Raw genomic sequence first — 21171 nt, forward strand, 5'->3', positions numbered from 1 at the left:
CATTGGGGACTAAAGCCCATTTAACTTAAGTTTACCAAGTTAAATACCAGTAATTTAAAATTTTTCTTAATTTTGGATGCAAATTTCTTAAACAGAGTATATGGAACATGGCTTAAGGTCTTCCTACTGACTCAATATTACTATTGTTACTGTCAACACTGGTTATTTAACAGGGCTATTATATAGCGTTCCCTTTAAGATAAGAATGAGGCATGCATCAGTATATTTGCCTTGAAACGAAATGGCTACCTGATGCTTCAGAATGCTTAGGAATGATTTTTGTAGATTTTCTGCCGTCGTGTTATTATTTCCTTCTTCTATAGTATAGGTAACAGATTCCCTCCCACCACTAAAAAATAAATGTAGCTCTTTCTAATCTGCTATGCATAGGGGTACTTAACACATATGTTTCTGAAAATAAGTGGAAAATAAGAGTATAATGATTCTGAGTCAGACCCTGAAGGGCTCCCTTAGGAATACAATACACGAGGGAGGTGAAGCACAGGAGAGGCCCAGAGACAGAAATGAGCTCACCTGAGTCCCAGCAGTGAGAGTGCCAATAACAGTGCCCACAACAGTGCCCTCACTCATCAAATGAGAGATTCAGAAAGGCTCATCTCCCAGGTTTCCTCTGCTCTCACCTTCTAGGGCTCATTGTTCATGCATGGACTCAGACACTTACTTTGGCTGCTTGACATTCTCCTAAGCCCTTTTTTCCCCTTAAGGTTCTTAGTTTGTTGAGCTCAGAGGTAAGACAGCACACTTCCTCCAAACTGACTGCCTGGATAAATGGTGTGCCCAGTAAAGCCCACAGGATTCAGAACTTCCCATTTCAGATTCTCTTCTAGTCAGAACCATTATTATCCAAGATAGCAGAGATCACACAGTCCACTGATTTCACATTCTGTGTTGTGACAATTCATGCCATACTCTATGGGCATCCACAGGACTCAAATGCAGTTATAGTAGGATATGAACGTTAAAAAAACACCTTAACAAACAATCTCATAAAATGGTCGTAATTAAGAACAGTATAATATCCGATAACCTAACTTAAAAGGATCTAATACAATGGATCTTTTCAAAATTAAGTTTTGCATTGATTTCTATTTCTAGGAAGTTGGTTTCTCACAGGCAGGTGAGGAAATCCCAGTCTCTACTGCGAATGTTTCCTTTAGATTTATTCGTACTTTTCCCTTACCTTTGTTCAATTGCACGGGCATGCTTTCCGATTTCAGCAGCCTCTGCTGCTGCTGCTGCTGCTGCTGCTGCTGCTGCTGCTGCTGCTGCTGCTGCTGTTGCTGCTGCAAATGATGCCTGGGGGCCTCTGCTAAGGTTGCTAAGGTCCTGGTGGGAACCACAGCCGTGGAGGAACTGCCACTACTGCCTCCTGATGCAGGGCCACCAGTACTGCCCGGGGCCACTGCTGGAGAAATCAACTTCCTTCCAAAATTAATCAGGCTGTTAGAGACCTTATTTATATTCAGGGGAGTGCCTTTGGCATTGGCCCTGTAAAAAAAAAAAAAAAAAAAAGTGGAGATACGTTATTTAAATTAGAGGACAGCTATATTTTGCACTATTTTACATACATTGGTATAAAAACATACCTTACCTGCTTTGAAAATGGCCATTTACTAGTCAGCTGCACCAGGTGAGAACTTAAAAGTGACCACAGGCTAATAAAACAATAAGACTCTTAAAGATGTGGCTTATGGAAAATAGTCTATACTCTTCATCCATCCATCCATCCATCTAACCATCTATCCATCCATCCAATATATAGGACCTATTATGTCCCAACACTGTGCTAGGTTCTGGGGCTACAATTGCCCAAAACAGACACAGTTCCCCTCCTGGAGCTTCTAGTCTAGTAGGGAATAAATATATTGATCACATAATTACATAAATAAATGTATGATGTAAAACCTATGGTGAGGGCTATAAAGGAGAGGAAGAGGGCTGGGCAAGTCTTGGGCTACTCAGAGAAGGGAGTACCTGTGAAACGAGGCTGAGAGGAGGTTTCCCACTAGCCCTCGCATGTGGGTACTAGGCCACATTTAATATGATTTTGAAAAATAAATTTGTCTGAGTGTCATGAAGTAAATTCACAGAAATTATATCAAGTGCCCAGATCATGAGAATTGCAATCCACCCTCACCCCTGCCACCTGCTCCAGCATTCCATAGGCTCCTTCCCCACTTCCCTGCTTTACTTTTCTTGATAGCTCTTTGCATTAGCTGACATACTAGATATTTTACCTATTTGGTTATTGTTTGTCCACTTCCTCCAATCCCCACCTAGAGTAAGTTTCATGAAGACAAGGATTTTCGACTCTCTGATATTTGGCCATTGCCTAGCACAAATAGGTGTTTTATAAACATCTGTTAAGATGGCAGCTGCATCTACCTACAGTGTAGGTCTTCTCGCCTGTGGAAGAACAATCCGTGCTCCTAGCCTGGCCAGCCTCTCCATCCGGGCTCTGTGTGCCCCTCTCCTGCAGCACCATTTCCTCCTTCTCTACTGTACGATTTCCATTACCTCACAAGTTTTGCTTCAAAAGGTGCCTTAACGTGCAACTGCTGCTTCTCAGTTTCTGGCTCACTGAGGTCTGGTGTGGCCTTGCCATTGCTCTGAATCCACTCCTCAGGGTCACCAACGACTTCCGCACTGCAGAGCCAAAGTCCCATTCTTATCTTGCTCTACCTCTCAGCAGTAACGATCCCCCATAAACACTCCCCTCCTTGCACACACTTCCTCCCTAGACTTCCAGGGTTTCCTGTGCTGTAACTGTCTGGCAAATAGAGGACACCAAGCAAACATTTGTTAAATGAGTGATTACTTCCCACATGATTCATGATCTTGAAGTATTTCAGAGCTCGTATCTTCTTGAAGACCAATTATGATTATAAATTATTTTAGTTGTAGGAGATAGTCCAACTCCATGACAATACTGAAGTTTGTACTTTTATTGCTGTAGAAGCTTATTTTCTCCCACTTTGTTTTTTGTTAATGTGGGAAACTTAAAATCAAGTTTGAGGGATTCATTTACTTGATTTTAGTTAACTTGAATTTTACCGTCATTTCCTTTTCTCAGATCTACCTGGCAGCACTTACTTCATAATTCTCCCACCTTTCTCATGAGAGCTGTACCCTTGGCATTAGTACATATTGCTCTAAAGCCAAACTAATCCGTAGTTCTATAATAAAAGGAAAGAACGCTGTACTTCTTCCTTCCATAAAGTTTTCTCTAATGGTGCTAGCTAATATTATGGACTAGGTATTGGAGAATTACATTGCTTTGGCCATAGAACAAATCAAATTTAAAACCTGGAATTCAGCTTTATAAAAGCAAAAATAATTTTTCAAAGGATTCTTTTTGAACCAAGTTTAATCTTTAAAGGACTGATCTATGGAATGTCCTTCCAAAAATTATTTTAAAAAATAATGTTTCCTAATAGATATAGGGTTATATAGTGGTTATGCACCACTTCTTTGTTTTCAGTTGTTTCCTTACGAAGGAGAGTGCTCTTGGTTTACAGACACTGTAGCTTAACAACAGAAAAGGCACAGAATACATGTTTATTGAGAAAAAGAATGACTAAAATGAAAAGAACTCATCAATTCCAGATTGAGAAGGCATTCCCCTCTGCCACTGCCTTCCGCTCAGCAGCCTACAGGCACTCCTGTTTCTTGTAAGGCAGCAGGAAGAAGAGCTATCATGAAATTGAAGTTCCACTGCAGTTTAGTTTTGCTTCTTTGCAAGTCAAGATTCATAACTCACAGATATGAAGAAGTTATAATGTTGTTACCCTTTTTTATAAACAAAAATGTACTAGTCAAATTCCCATATTGCCAGTTGTAAAATTTATATGCTGATAAAAGTACTAAGAAACTGCTGGAGCATCACCAAGAGAATACGGTTAATGCATCTTCATTACTACTAATAACCACAAAAAACATATAGATCAAGCTCATGCCGAGCAATTTTTCATCTGAATAGCTCTTAAAAGGGAATGAGCACTGTTTTCCTTTTCTGAACATATTTTTGTTTTTAACCAATTTCCCCCTCATCCACTACCCATAGCTTCCAGAAGAATATATTCTTTCAAAACCACTATCAATGGTAACTACATTTTTTCAGAAAAACAATTGTAAACTATGTACTTCTAGGAAAAGCATGCTGTCCATAGTCTGTTTTCAAGGCATGACAGTTTTTAGGCCAAGTTAGCTAATATAGATCTTAAATACTTAGTAGCAGCATTCTTCACAAGAAATACTAAACAATTTACAATAATTATTGCCTGTGATGTACATTATTAAGTCATGTGTGCTGAATTAGTGACAATTAATACAATTATCAGAGATCTGATGGACAGTAAGATAGAATGTAATGTGTAAATAAAATTGAAATAAACAGTAAGAGGATTTTGGAATTAAAACATTAGATAAAAAATCTAATGGGTAACAAATTCTGTGTAATCAAAGACTTTCATTACTATTTTCTACTACATACTATTGTTAAGTAATAGTACCATTTAGGAGAGATTATTCTGAAATTGTGCCAACAACTTACTTTGGGCATTACTTCATTTAGCAGTTTGAATCAGTAGCCAAAGGGCATTTTTCTGGAAATCCATGAATCCTTCAAACACCAGTTCCAGAAGCCCGCCTGGCTTTACTGTTGGGCCCCTTTTGTTCAGTTTCTGAAACTCTAAAAGAAAATCTCTGAAACAACTGCTGCCTCTTCCTACCCTCTAACTACTCAATCTCTCTCAGCCCAGCTTTCTAACTCACATTCTACTGAAAGAGCTTCTAGGGACTCCATGTCCTCTTAATTGCCAGCATCGTGAGCTGTTTTTACCCTTTGAGTGCCATGCATAATTAGAAATTTTGATCAACATGAGAAAAAATTATATCAATATATAACCTGAGGTACAAAAAGAGAGAACAAAACATAAAATATGAATTATTCCATTGTTATTTACATTTATAGCCATCGAAGAGAGTCGCTGGGAGCAATGCTGGCACTTTTGAGAAAATTTGTCAGCACTGCTCACAGCGACGTTGACACTCAGAAGGGTTAATTCACCTTCTAAAGATCTGGAAAAACCCATGATCACATTATCATATCTGTAAAAATTCTCCACAATCTTTCCTCTCCTGATATCTAAATCCTGACACCACCTAAACTGGGGGCGGTTGCTGAGGGGTGTGTGTGCAGCTCGCAGTCCAGAGACACAGCCTCACTAAATCCACAGCCGGCCTCCTCAGAGGACCACAGGGCCCTCTCTCCTCCCACACCTTATCACTGCAGCACTAAGGGCCAACTTACAGCAGTTTCTGCTACCTACTACATCATACCCAACTAGGAAAAAAGTACAAGACATACTCAAAAAAGCAAAATACAGAGTTTGAAGAGACAGCAAGCACCAGACTTGGACTTAAGATATAGCAGGGATGTTGGAATTATCAGACTAGAAATTTAAAACAACTATCATTAAAAAGCTAAGAGATCTACTGAATAGACAGCATGTATGAACATATGGAAAATGTATGCAGAGAGGAAACAATTCTAAGAAGGAAAAAAAGAAAGGATAGAGATAAAAAGACTGAAATAGAAATGAAGAATGTCTTTGGTAGGCTTATTAGTGGACTGGACACAGCTGAGGAAAGGATCTTTGAAGTTGAGGATATTTCAATAGAAACTCCCCAAACTGAGAAGCAAAGAGAAAAAAAGACAGGAAGAAAACAAACAAACAGAACGGAATATCCAGGAACTATGGGGCAACTATAAAAGGTAACATAACACCTAATGGGAATAACAGAAGGAGAAGAGAAAGGAACATAAGAAATATATGAAACAATAATGACTGAGAATTTCCCCAAATTAATGTCAGACACAAAACTACAGATCCAGCAAGCTCAGAAAACACCAGGCAGGATAAATACCAAAATCACTATACTTAGTCAAATCATTTTTAAACTACAGAAAATCACAGATGAAGAAAAAAAAAAAATCCTGAAAGAAACCAGAGGGAAAAAAACACCTTAACTATAGAGGACTAAAGATAAGAATCACATCCAACTTCTCAGTAAACCATGCAAGCAAGAAGAGAATGGAGTGAAATGTAGAGTTGAGAAAAGAAAACCACCCACTTGAATTCTGTACCCTACGACATTATCCTTCAAAAGTAAATACAGTACCAACATATAGTAAATACACATTACCCTTTAATAATAAATATAATTGGGACTAAAAATACTGGATGAGTGCCTACGTTGCAGGAGATAACTGTACAACTCTGGGAGATAGCTCTTGGTGACATTAACTGCTGACAGAATTGAGTTTTGTGCTTATTAGATGGAGTGGAACAGAGGGGAGGTATGGAAGAAGAATGGCTAAAAAAGCTGGGGAGCAATCCTCCAATATGCTGAGGACTGCCTGGAGAGAAAGCAGTCCTTTTATTGCATGGCTTTAGAAAATGAGATGAATTGCATAAGTTACAACATATACCAGAAGCCAGACAGTTAAAAACCATGACACAGGAAATCCTTTCTAAAGATTGAACAGGCTCTGTTTAAAAGAGTAAGTGCTCCTTTACTCAGAAGAGATTGCAAAATCGTCCGAGACTCTGGCTTCCTTGTCCTGGCACAGGTGAGAGGTAGGGTTATAGGAAAGCCCACTCCCACTCTTAGAGGTATAATCTGCGGTGTCCAGGGCTTCTCACCATCGCATTCAGTACACTGTTGAGAAGACAGGACCACATACAAGGCCTGTACACCAGTCTAGGCCTTTGAGGAGTTGCTGACTCAACCCCATCTCCAGGCGTAGGGGCCTGGTTCCCTGCCACCTTATTTCCGCTCTCAGTTTCTATTCTGTTCTTTTTGCCCCTCCTTCCTCCTCTATGTTCACCTTTCTTCTGATACCTTTTCTCTTTTTTTCCCCTTTCCTTTCAGCCATATCTCCTTTTTTTTAAATAATTTTCTCATCTCAATCTACCTATACTTGATTCCACCATAAAAACATTAAAATTTTAAAATTATTTTCATAAGCGTAGAAAAGGTAGTTGGAAAAGTAAATTGATGGAGATATATATATATGGCCTTGGGTTTTGGATAGAAACAATATTCTCTTTGCATTCTTGTATTTTTCAAAAGTCTATGATATTGACCTACTTTGAATGGATGCTGGTTCATAGTTATTTCTTTCATGCTTATAGACATCAGTGTTTTAACTGAAGATTTAAGAGTTCTTGCGGTTGTAATGTAGTACTTTTCAAGATGATTTTAACATCTGAGCAAACATTCATTATGTATTGCTACTTACAAATTCTGTAAGTTGAAGGCTTCAAATTCTATAAAACGAATTTTTGAACTTTTCTTTAATGTTGAAGTTGAGTGTACCAAATTGCTTCAGTGAAAGACATTTATGTTTAATTCTAACCTTTTTGCCATACTTGAGGTTTCTGTTATTTTGGAAAATGAACTCACACCATGTCTCAAGAACCTCTAGATTTTATAGGTTTTTATTAAAACTAAATAATGAAAATTAGCTTGCTATTCCTTATTCCTTAAGAGTCTGACTTTCAAGTGAAATAGACTATGATTGTTTTGCATGTGGCAGGTAAGTGTTTGTCAATGTGAGGTGAAGCAAAAGGAACAGTGCTTATTCCTTTTGGCCCTGATGAATGAGCGGATGTAGCTACACTGTGGGGCTTCCCTAATGGGTTCTGAACACAATTTATAACAGTGGTTACTAACATAACAAATAATAAGTAATTATGTATTAATCATGGTATATAAAATCATTGAATAAACTCTCCAAGACATCGCTATAAAAATAAATACTTAAGTTTCTATTTCTACAGTGGTAGTTTTGAACTGGTTTATTTTCTGACCCAGTGTATGACTCTCACCCATCAGTGACCGCGGTTCATAATAGCAGAGTCTTTAGAGTGTAGGAATTCTCTGGCCCAGGGGAACACATCAGAATGGAAGAGGATATAATTCAGAGATGCCCACCGGTTAGATAATTTTGCCTTCTTCACATCTCTTCCTTCACTTTGAGGATCATTATATATCTTCACAGTTAGTTGGAGAGGATAACTGGAAACTTGTACCTGGTTTCTCCTGGACTCCAACTTTTATCTTGTCCTGATTTTGATTTGTATCATTTTGCCATAATATACTGTAACTATGAGTATAACGGCTTTTCTGTGTCCTGTGAGTCCTAGTGAATCATTGAAACTGAGGGTGGTCTTTGGGACCCTCAACAATGGAGACTAAGGATAGGTAAATATTTCCTAGATAGGAAACAAAATATACTAACTATAAAAGGGAAAAAATGATAAAATGAACTTAATCGAAATAAAAATTTTCTGTTCACTGAAAGACATCATTCAGAAAATGAATAGGCAAGCCACACACTGAGGAATAATATTTGCAGTACATATATGTGACAAAGACTCCTATACAGAATATATAAAGAATTCCTACAAATCAAGATTAAAGAGACAAATAATCCATTAAAAATAGGCAAAATACTTGAACAGACATTCACAAAAAGATATATAAATCACCAGTATGCTATGAAAAGATGCTCAACATCATTAGTCATCAGGAAAATGAAGAGATCAAACCACAGTAAATACCGTGCTCATACTAATTAGAATGGAGAAAATCAAAAACACTGACAATGGCAAATGTTGACAAGGATGTAGAGCAATTAGAAGCCCCATATATTCCAGGTGGGAGTGGAAAAAGTTGTAACTACTTTTTAAAATAGTTTGGTAGTTTCTTATAAAGTTAAGCATACATCTGTCTGATAGAGCAATTTAATCTCTTAAGTGTTTACTCAAGAGAAGGACAAACATATATCCAGGAACAACAAGAACAAGAACAAACAACGTCAAAACATCTGTACAAGAATGTTCAAAGCAGCCTTATTTATAACACCCCATATCTAGAAACAACCCAGTATCTATCAGCAAGAAAACAGATAAACAACTGCTGAGCTGTATTCACATAATGGAATACAGCTCAACAATCTCAAAGGAGAATCTACTGATACGTGGTATATGCAACAACATGGATGAGTTATAAAAACATTATGCTGAGCAACAACAAACAAACAAACAAACAAACTAGACCTGAAAGAGTGCATATTGTGTGGTTTCATTTATGTGAAGCTCAAGAAAAGGCAAAACTAATATATGGTAACAAGGTTGGAACTGACTGCAAAGGGACATGAGGGAACTCTTGGCGAAAAAAATAGTCACTTCGGATAAATTTTTTGGATGGTGGTTACATGGGTACACACACTATCAAAACTCATCAGACCAAACACTTAAGATACATGTATTATGTACGAATTATACATAAATTTTTTAAAAAGGAGAAAGATCTCTTTACTCTGGACTAGATAGGAGACAGTATTACCATCTTACCTTATTGGTTGGGAATTAACAATTCTCTTTAATACAACAGAAAGAGTACTTCAGATATAAATGTGTTTATAATATAAACTCTTAGTTATTTGACCACGAAAATATTAGAAAATTACATTTATATAAAAATCAGTGTCTTTTGAAATTCTGATTAATTAATTAACTACTAATACTAACCATGGATCTCTTGGCTTCATGGTTTTGGTAATATTATTAGCATTTTATTTCTTTACCATATTTTAGTAATAAGATACTTCTGAAAAAAAGGCAGTCATTATGTAAGTAAATATAATATAGCCTAATTAAAAAATCTTGTTGACCACATAAAATGATCAGGCCATATAAAGTGAAAATTGTCCAGGAAAAGTTTATGATACCTTTTAGATATTCAAAACTATATTTATTCAGTCATTAAGCTAAGTATTTACTGAATACTATAAACAGTGCTACGTATTGTGACAGGCCATGGTAACATGAAGACTCTTAAGATGCAGACTCTGACATTAATGTAAGTTATTCTACACTTGAAGCTAAAAACACTGATTTATTTCTTGATATTTGAATTTGTTCTCTGTGCCAGGAACTGAGGAAACAGCAATGAAGTTCATATTCTAGTATAAGATTACAGTTGTTGAAAGAATCCTTGTGCTTCCTGGGATCCCCCACTTTCTGTGGACAGTCTTGTTAGGCTAGGTCCTGAGAGGAGCACTCCTAAGCTGAGGCAGATCCTGATCCCAAAGACAGAAGGAGAATTGCTAGCCACCAGGCATTCTTGGGTTAAGAATAAACTGAACGCTATCAGTCCTTAGTCACATGGAACTCAGCTGAGGAGTGTAAGATACATCTTCAGAGCCAAGGGAACCTCCTTTGTTAGAATCTTCTTTCCCTGGAGCCTCGCTTCCTTTTAGACCCCCTGCAGAGGTCCTGACAAGGGACCTTCTGCAGAGGTCTGCCTACCTGCTACAATAATAATTCTGGAATCTTTCATCATTGGTATCAGTTAAGTTGTTTAAACTAAGCGGACATGGAGCAGAGGAAAGCTGGACATGTTAGCACAGGGACTGTTACTGCTGATCTGCTAGTGGAGAGATCAGGATCTAAGCTTGGGTTCTTCCATCTCCATCAAGGCTTTATTTAATCAAATGGGATAACCTAATTTAGGCGATATGAAATTGCTTAGGCAAGTCAAAAGACCAACTGCTGTGGACCCCGTAACCAGCACCACTAGAGAAAGTGACACATGCTCTTGAGGCACTGCTGACAGCTAAGGTGCCAGGGCTTCACCCCTCTGCTGAGCATAAAGAATCACACATTGTGAGAAACTGTGTTGTCATTTTCAAAATAGAAAGCCCATGAATGTTCTGGACCAAAGAATGTATGTGATTCTACTCTTAATATGAAATTGCAGTATTTAAAAACTATGAAACTCTGTTCCATAACTACTCAATTGGGCATTTTAGTAGTCAAAGATTCCCAAATAAATTAGATGGGCCTTTCTAAAGACTGGTCACAAATTAGATGCACTTATTTTTTTATAGCAGCAATTTCTGGTTATTTAAGGACAAAATTGGAACAAGATTTGAGTGTTAAATTGTGGTTCTGAGCTCTAACGTTGAATGAATAAGAAAATGTCAATTCCCACTTTTAAAAAGAAATTTGCAAGTAAGTAAAATCAGAGCACAGCGAATATTACCCACACATGTAATGGAAAATCTACCACTAAAATACCTAGGCACTTGCTTTTAAAGACTTAATTATAGCAATCCATGGCAAGCAGAGAAATCAGGCTTCTTGATTTCTAGAGCTATTTTTATCCATGAGATCACATGTCATCTTTGCATCCTTACTTGGATAAGCAACACCAATAGAAGTCCATTGCCACAGATAGAGCACGTATTAGTTCCCTGCTTTCTAGGTCTGCTTGTCTCTTGTCTAACCTCTATTTACAGATCACTGTGGGAGGTCCCCCCATAGTATAGATAGCCCCTCTGGACCATCCCCACTCCCTCCCTTGCTATTCAATGATAGCCCCAATGCGTTAACTTTTTAATAGACCCTAAACAGCAAAGAAAGTAGTTGCAAGGCTATTTATGGCTGAAGGGCCCCTGATAAACTCCCAGGGAATAAGGGCTACATTGGAAGATTTCTTGGGCAAGATTATTAAGTAGGCCTCAATCTACACTCAGTTTGTGACTAAGGGCATCCATGCCCCTTCACCAGGGCTAGCTTGCTCATTCATTCATTCATTCAAAACCACTTCATTGAGGTACAACTGACATCTCTGAAACTATCACCACCATTTATACCATAAACACATCCATTATATTCAGAAGTTTCCTCCCACACTCTTTATTTTATTTTTTTGTGATAACAGTTAATATAAGATCTATCCTCTTAGGGAATTTTTTAAGTATATAATATGGTATTATTAAATATTTCTGTAGAGTAGATCACTAGGATTTAATCATCTCTGACTCATCTATTTTTAATTTGCTAATTTAAAAGGTGAAAATGGTACTTTACTGGTAATTTAATTTGCATTATTATGAGTCTGGACAGCCTTTTAAATGTTTACTTGCTGTTTGTAGTTCTTTTTTTTTTCATTGAGTGCCTACTATATTTTAGGTACTATTTTAGGTGCCAGATAGTTTATATTTTAGTGAAAGAAAGATGATAAAAACAAACAAAAACCCAATGATTTTTTAAAGAAGCTAAAAATACCATTTTGTGCTATAAAACAATACAAAAACAGAAACAGTCAGAAAGCACCCTGGCTGGTGTCGCTCAGTGGATTTAGCACCTGCCAGTGAACTGAAAGGTTGCTGGTTTGATTCCCAGGCAGGGTGGGCACATGCCTGGGTTGCAGGCCAGGTCCTCAATTGGGGGCATGTGAGAGGCAACACAGTCAATGTTTCTCTGGCTCATCGATGCTTCTCTCCCTCTCTTTCTCCCTCCCTTCCCCTCTCTCTGAAAATAAATAAATAAAGTCTTTTTTAAAAAGTAAGAAAGCAAAGCAAAGGGACAGAGGAAAGGGTTCCATTATTTTAGATAGTCAAAGAAAGGCTGTATGAAGAGGTGACATTTGAACAGAGACTGAATAGTACGTGTGCCATGTGGATTCTTGGGGGAGAATCCAAGCATAGGGGGAAGCAAGCACAAAGCTCCGGAAGCGAGAACATGGTTGTGTGCCTGAGGAACGGTAGGCAGGCCAGTGCGGCTGGACGCCAATGTACAACAGGGAAGAGTGGGGGTAGCACATGGGGTTGGAGAGCTGGCAGGAGGCTGAGTCATTAAGGCCTGCCTTGCAGGCCACTGAAGAGGCTTTGGATTTTATCCCAAATCCCAAATGTTCTGGGAAGTCATTGAAGTGCTTGAGCAGTGGCGTGTTATGATCTGACCTACATTAATGTGGCTGCTGTGTGGAAAGGAGGAGGAGAGGAAATACAGGGAGACTAGTTAGGAGACTAGTAAGTTGAGCATTGAAGTGGTGACTTGGTATTAGCAATATATACAGAGAAGAGTGATTTGTTTCTGGATATATTTTGAAGAGGATTTGCTGATAGACTCGATGTGTGATATGAGAGAAAAAGAGGAGTCAAGGGCAATTCTAAGACTTGATCAACTGGGTTATGCTATTTATTGTGGAGGCAGAGTCAAGAGTTTTGTTTAAAAAATACTAAAATCTGAAATGCATATAGGACATCCGAGAGGAATTACTGAGTAAGTAGTATGATATATGAGTCTAGAGTTTCAGGGAAGAGGTCAAACTGAGATATAATGAAGAAGCCGGCAGTCATAAATGGTATTGAAAGCCACGAGCCTGGGGTGAGGTCCTCTAAGGAAGGAGTACAGAGGAAAGAAGAAGACTAGAGGGTGCTTCAGCCTCTTTAGGCTGGATCTGATAAAGCACAGAATGGGCAGGATGGCCACTGAGACAGCATCTTGTGTTTCTCACTGAACTGCCAAGTCCTTTATACACTAATGATATTATATTTTGCCTGTTCCTTCCAATACAAATATTTCTCCAATTCTCTGTTTGTGTTTTACTTTTGACATACCTACTTAAAAATAGTCGTATAATAAAATCCAAAAGTCATTCCTTTTGTGGCTTCTTCCATTACTTTTAAGGTTAAAAAGCCCTGTAATAACTAGAGGTCACATAGACATTCGTATTTTATTTCTCTGTTTGTTTGAGTGCACTTTGATTCACCTGGAATTTATTTTAGTATGTGGTAAGGTTAGAAGTTGATATCTTTTTAAAAGATTTATCTAGTTTCTTAGGGCTATTTATTAACTCTTCCCTTGCTCACTGGTCTTTGATGTCTTCTTCACATAGTATGTTTCATTTGGTTCAATTTCAACTTTAAGCTTTGAAATTACAGCAGAGATGATGAAAAACCTTCCTTCCAATTGTCAAAATAATATGCTTTGTATAAGAATCTCGATGTGCTCACAAGGAAATACATAAAACAAAGCCAACATTTTTTCAGAAGAAAAATACAGGAACAGAAAGCCAAATAAAAGAAAGATAAAACATGAAGGGGAGCAAAGGAAGGGTACAGTCCATTTCCTTTCTTGAAAAAAAAAGTACGGGTTGAAAAATGTAAATAGAGAATACACCTATATGTAAAGCAAATGTTTGTTAAGTGCTTTCCTGATTCCAGGCATTGCCCTAGGTGCCATGAAGTGGTAAGGAAGACAGGGGCTCAGATTTCAGTGGGGAAGTCGGGGAGACAGATCATATGTACACGAATAAAGAAGATAACCAGCTGGTAATGAACGCTATGAGGAAAACAAGACTGGGCAATGGGGCGGAGAGTGAGTAGGGGAGGAGAAGACACTGGGAGGTTAAGAGTGGCTCTCTGACATGATTGTTTGGGCTGAGCCCTAAGTCAGCAGGAGGCCAGGGGTGATGAAGGGGGGTGCTGCAGGAAGAGGGGAGGTTAAGTGTAAAGGTCCCAAGCACAAAGCAAAGTGCAACATGGGAGTAAAGAAAGGGGAGAGCAGAAGGAGGTAAGGTCAAAGAGAGAAGGCGGGGAGAAGACTGGATTAATAGGAAGTCTTCGAGGGTGTGGGTTAAGTGGGAAGTGTAACATAATTGCTGTAAATTGAGTTCTTTGGCTGTTGTGTGAATGCTAATGGGAGGGAGGGCATGGGGGCGGAGAGGAGATAGGGATTAGAGGAAGGGACCCAGTTAGAAAGATTTTGTATAAAGAAAGTATCTAAAACACCTTGTTCTTTTAAATAAAACAAAGTGAAATACTTGACAGAACAGGGAGTTAATCCAAGTGACTAGACTGTAAGATTCCTGAGGGCAGGGATTTTTGACTGGTTTGTTCATGGTGTGTCTCCAATGCTTAGCATAATGAGAGTCTAACGCTCATTAAAAATTTGTTAAATAAAATAAACAAAGTGTCTATAGGGGATAGCCTTTTATTTGTGAAACAAGAATCGGATGAAATGAACATCTGAAACGGGCTTCAGGGAAGCCTCATGGGCTATAAAACTGGTCTCATAATTACACTGTACATAAAATAATAGGCAGATTTCAATCAAAGATGGGTACCTTAAAAATAACATTACATTAAAACAGAGTTCAAAATACAAGTTTAAATTTAGCCACCTTCTTACAAACGTCTCATCCCTTAGACTGTGAGTTTCTATGAGGCAGGAATTATGTCTTCGTTTTAACTTCCTCAGTGAGAGCAGAGCACTTTGTGTGTGTGTACTCCGTAAATGAAGACGGGAGTTGTTGAACTCCTACCGAAGAAAAGCTAGCACAAAGGCAAGATGCTTAAGAAGAAAATGCGGACAACTTGGCAGCATTTATCATTACTAACATTTTAGGCTCCTAGAGTAAACTTCGAAATTACATTCTAATTTGAGATGGTTCTGGTTTGACAAGTTAACTCTTGAGACATCTGAGTACAGTATTATGAAAGAACAAAACTGTTCATCAACGCTTTATACCAATGTTAATTTCTTTTAAAAGTAGGATTTTAATGTTTTTTAATTCCTACAGTGACCCTTAAAATTTCTATGTATGCAATCACAAATGCACACACAAGATGCATTTATAAGCTTACTGTGTAGTTCTAAAGACAGTGGGGAAAATCAATTTTAATTTTGTTACTGAAATAATTTAAAAATATATTATAGAACTGCCTCTTTTCAATCAACGGCAAGGATCTAGAAAGAGATTGCACAAGTAGGCACACTTTATTTAGGTTTATTAGTGTTAGGAAAATAAAGTTGCCTAACTTCAAATTGTAAAAGCACTCTTACATTTATTTAATTTTTCATCTCACCACTGACACCAATGTGTATCATTTCGTATGCCTTAAAAAAAGCTTGGATAAAAAAACTTGAATAATTTATTTAACAAAGATTTATTACATGCATTAACCACTGATATGCTAAAAACTAGAAAATTATTTTCAGAAAATGTGCAGTATTTCCTTATGATCTCTGAGAATATCTTTGTGACAGATAACTTTCATCAGAGAAAGAGGACTTACCGACTTTTGTCCATGAGGTCTGCTCCCCGTGCTTTATAATAATCTAAATTTGGATGGAACTGATAAGTCACTGGTCTGGGATTTCTCTATAAAAAAAAAAAGAATAAATTAAAAGGTATAAAGGTATTTGTATTATGCATTAACATATAAAAGGACAAAATAATTCTTTTTATATTCTTTCAGAAAAATACATAAAATAATGAAGTTTAATAATTACTGTGTTTGTGTTTTGCTTTTATTGTTAAAGTTTGATAATTCACCTCAGTACTGACTAAAGACTGAAATTGTTTTAATATCTTTTTCTTTCACTTGTTTCATAGTTCATATAGATTTATTCCTATCATTTGATTTATTTGATCAATAAATCAATATGACTTTCCAAAATATAATATGGTAAAATCACAACAAAACTGAAAAATTATGAGATTTAATGGGAGCACGATCTATGCCAATGGACCAGGAGATACAGTGTCAAGAACGTTGCATTTTGGAGGAAGAGTAAGAGAAATGTATTAGTTTCTGATATACAGAATGCTAAATATACCCACTAGATGGCACACCAAGTCTTTCTTCTCCTAAAATGAAGAAACTATTTCAAGAATTCAGCAACTCTTTTCAAGTTAGCAATTTCTATGTCATCTATTCTTATATACCAGTTTAATAAATACCCACATAGTGAAAATATTAGCAGAGTACCAACACAATACAAAAGCAAATTGACGAAAAAGCACATTTTCATAAGAGGGGCAATACACTGTCCTTTCTGATATTTAATATTATTTATAAACACTGCAGAAATGTCCTTGAATCACAGCTCAGGTGTGTCTAAATATGTTGCTATTAATTTAATGTGTCTATTATTTAAATGTCAAGTTCCTCAAAGGCAAAAAAATTAACCTAGTTTATAAAAATGTAACATGTTAATAAAACATTACTTAAATGAATACCATCATCTCTAAAATGTTAAATTACATCTATTTTTATTTTAAGAATTTAAAAAACTTATGTGTTCCAATGTTCACCTGAGCACATAATTAGGACTTTGAATCAGAACATGCCCTGTCCTTTAAGTGATCCATCTAGACATAGAAAGGCTGCATTTTATCTTAACAGAAAATTACCAATATGTGTTGACATCAATCCTTGGAGACATAATCCTAAGGCAGTGATTTACTTGCATGTAGACTGGGGTATACAATTGCTAAGGTTAAATAGTTTGAAATTCATCAAGCTAACAAGCTGCATCTTAATGGCTGTGACGGACCTTTTATTTTCCTGCTGAAAAAGAGTATTTACACAGCTCGGCCCTCTCATATCTCTTCCAAGTCAGCTCTAATCATCTAACAAAAATGACAATCCCTTGATTTAGCTCCAGCTACTATTCCACTGGTTTGGTATTCAACACACAGTTCTAAAATAATCAAATCTGAATTGCCTTGATGAAGATAACTGATGCTTCCATGACTACCATACCATTAAGTCTAACAGTGCAACTTTTCTCTCTCGAGGAATTAGATAGGTTTCCTTGTGGTAGCTGATGACAACCTGGCCTCAAGTATAATGGGGAAATATAATAGAGGTTAAAGCCACTGGCAGATTGTCAGTGCATTCATGGTTTATTGTAAAAATCAACTTCCACAGGACCATCACTCATGACTAATTTTGTTCTTTATTCTCAGTACCTGGAAAGACATTTTGTTTTTGTTAATATAAAAGACTTTTCTTCTCTGACTTCCAACAAACTAATAAAGGATTATGTTACTTTTTGCTGGAAAACAATGAACGAGGGGACGGCATGGAGCAATTTCTTGAAACATCTTTATAAAGAAATGACAAGCAATTCAAGACCAGAGTGCTGATCTATCTAAGCACTTAAAGCCATTATTAGGAATAATGATCTAACTTGAACATATGAATGAGGCTCAAGGATTGCTTTCACTGAGACCTATTTAAATTCCTGGAAGACTTACTAGTATCAAAGGAAGAGGGAGTTTAAAGTGCCACTATACTAGGACTAAAAAAAAAAAAAAAAAAAGATCAAAAGAGAATGTTGAAAAACAGCATTTGAAATGTAAGAAAATAAAATCAGAGGTTCTAGTTAAAAGTTAATTTAACAGGGTTTTCTGCCTGAGATGACGATGGTGTTACTAAAACGTTAGGTATGTAGATACACAGAAGGTCTACGCTACCACTGTCCAACAGAAATATTAAGGCGCGTGGGTCATGAATGCAAGCTTCATATGTAATTTAAATTTTTCCTAGCAACCACATTAAAAAAAAAGGAAAAGAAACCAGTGAAATTAAATGTAATATTTATTTAATTCAGTATAACCAAATGTTGTCATTTTAACAGGTAATCAATATAAAAATTATTGAACTATTTCACATTCTTTCTTTGATATAAAACTCTTTGAAATCCATTGTATATTTTAAACTTATGGAACATTTCATTTTGGACTAGTTTCACTTTAAGTGCTCAGTTGTTACATGTGGCTTGTGGCTCACAATGAACAGCACAGAATGAAATATCTGGAATATATGCACACCAATATGTGGCTGGCTACAGAAATCAATATATAGAGACATTAATAAAAAGGGCATAAGTACTTTTATACACTAATATTCATGACTGACAGTCCTTCAATATACCATAATTCTTCTCTTTTAATTAAATTAGTTTTATCTCTTCCAAAGAAGGTCTTAAAAAGTCAAAAAAATTTGGAACAATATCTTCTCACACAGCTATGTACCAAAACAACAATGGTTTCCTTAGGGGAATGAGATTAAATGAGCAGAATTCTAATGTTATGCAACGGAAACATTTTAAAAGATAAACTTGTTTTTCTTAGTTTAAAGAATAGTTTCTAAATAAAAGTTTAATTTTTTTATCCTCACTTGATGACATGCTTATTGATTTTAGAGACAGAGGGGAAGGGAGGGAGGGACAGAGGAAGAGAAACATCAGTGGGTTACCTCTCATACACTCCGGACTAGGGACCAAACTCTCAATTTAGGCATTTGTCCTGACCAGGAATCAAACCTGCAACCTTTCCATTTACGGGATGACTCTCCAACTAACTGAACCACACTCATCAGGCTTCCAAATATAATTTTGTGGAATTATAATAGTTCTGGCTTTTGTTTTTTAAACACCTGTAATTTCCTCTAGAGTATAGGAACCACTAGATTTTACACATGTGAAGCTTTGTATGTAAGAAAGACGAGACTGCGTAACAGTTGTAATATCTCATTGTGCAGAACATGAGATGCCTACAACTTTAATATTATGCCTTTGCTTAGATTGGAACAACCAGTATTTAATTTAAACCCATTTTCAAATAGTCAGATTTCAACTATTATAAGCTTTTCCAAACCAGTGTACATTAAAAAAAGCTTTTGTTTTGGTGAATTTTTCTTTGAAAGATAGCAAAATGGTAATCTTATTTTAACTCACATTGGTCTGTGTACAGAGGAATACCAACTCTGTTCCATGACCTGGGAAGTCTATGTAACTATACACGAAGATGTTGAAATCACAAATCCAGTTTACCTTGGTTTACCATGCCTTTCCTAGAGCAACCCAGATGGACTTGAAATAAGTCTACAAGATTGCAGCTGGTTAACTTCCCAAGTACCATTCAATTCTTTGTTAACAAGCTGGTGGAGCTCTTCTTAAAGCTTTATATTCAGCACTTTACTTTATGGTCATATAAGAAGAATGCTGAAATTGCCACCCATATCACAGACAGGCTGGTTTTGGGAAGCATCTTAAAGCTCTGTAGAAAAAATGACTTACAGAAGTCGAACAGATAGCGGTGGAAATAAGTGTCCTAGAGGGAACTATATGGAAAAACAAAACAAAACCTATGCTATACTTCTGAATTTCCAAAACACTTTTGTTAATTTGGCATGATCAAAATAGCAGTTTATAAATAGTACTTAAATGACAACAATCAATATAAGGGATAAAACTAATTGACATCTTGGATTGAGCGTCGGCCTGCGAGCCAAGCGTAGCTGGTTTGATTCCCAGTCAGGGCACATGACTAGGTTGCACGTCGGGTCCCCAGTTGGGGGTGCGAGTGAGAGGCAACCACACAGTGATGTTTCTCTCCCTCTCTTTCTCCCTTCCCCTCTCTCTAAAAACAAACAAAAAAAGAAAAAATTATTTAAAAATAAATAAAATCTTTAAAGAAAAAAAACTAATTGACATCTATCCAGTCTCACTGTTATAGTTCATGTTCTTCACTTCTAGGTCTATATTATGATAGTAAGCTTGCTCCTTACTGTAATTTCAGGTAAAAGAGACACTCTGTCCTTTCCTGAGTATGACTTGATTGTGGACAAGTCTTCTCTGCTCTATTCTACTGAAGTCTATAGATCAGCATATAACCCTCTTCCCCCTGCCAGCCTTACTCCCATGGTACTACTTCAGTATTTTAAGTTCAAACTCTGCTTGTTGTAGTAGTATACAAATATTTAAATGCTAACCCACACTAGCTGCAGCTAACTACAAGGTGCTACAAGAAGTACAATTAACTACAAGATGGTGTATGACACTTTGCCTTGTTCCGGGCCTGGTGGAATCAAGTTCATCTAACAAAGGTCATTACAAACAGTACTTTCTGGATTGATCACCTAACTCCTAACCCTCACTTATAGATGATTGCTGTCTTCTGAACTGTTGCATGGAGACCCCAGAGGGCTGGCTATTTATAAACACAGAACTGAAAAGAGCCAAAGAACAGCAGTTCCAGTGGTCCTTGTTCTAATTTATGAAGGTACAAGAAGGAGCTAAAGAAGAGTTCGAAGGCCCAGGATGCCTGGGGCGGGAGTTGAGGTGGGGGTGGGTGTGGGAGCGGGGGTGCACAGGAGATCAGGAGTCAATGAGCCAGTGCGCCTCCAGATCCCTACTCCACTCCCCACTAGCTGATGGGGCACTGTGAGGAGTCAGTTACGCTCCCAGATTTACTTTTCTCATGTGCAAAACTGCACTGAGGATTCAACGAGACAATGAATATTAAGTGTAGAGCCCAGTGCTGGGCACTTGATAAAAATGCAATGAGATGGAAGCTAAGATTACCTTCTGATGCCACTGAGTGATAACAAACAGATCTTTAATTTGAGAGGAAATTTCATAGTTTAATAACTTGAAATCTTTGATAATAAATACGAAGAGAAAGTGATGTTTCATACTTCCAATGATT

The 21171-nt window shown here is 37.1% G+C and overlaps 1 protein-coding gene across 4 annotated transcripts in view; it reads right to left on the minus strand.

The window, feature by feature from the left end:
- The window catches only part of TBC1D5 (TBC1 domain family member 5), a 463871-nt gene that overhangs the window by 61984 nt on the left and 380716 nt on the right, over nucleotides 1-21171 (minus strand). For all 4 annotated transcript variants that reach the window (XM_090284379.1, XM_090284381.1, XM_090284378.1 and 1 more), the window contains 2 exons: nucleotides 15965-16050; nucleotides 1202-1509 (listed from right to left, as the gene is read on the minus strand). In XM_090284379.1, the coding sequence (XP_090140505.1) occupies nucleotides 1202-1509; nucleotides 15965-16050 (394 nt within the window). The remainder of the gene's footprint in view (nucleotides 1-1201; nucleotides 1510-15964; nucleotides 16051-21171) is intronic.

This window comes from Furipterus horrens, unplaced genomic scaffold, assembly GCF_987537825.1.
Source record: "Furipterus horrens unplaced genomic scaffold, mFurHor1.1.pri manual_scaffold_7, whole genome shotgun sequence".
Classification (NCBI taxonomy): domain Eukaryota; kingdom Metazoa; phylum Chordata; class Mammalia; order Chiroptera; family Furipteridae; genus Furipterus; species Furipterus horrens.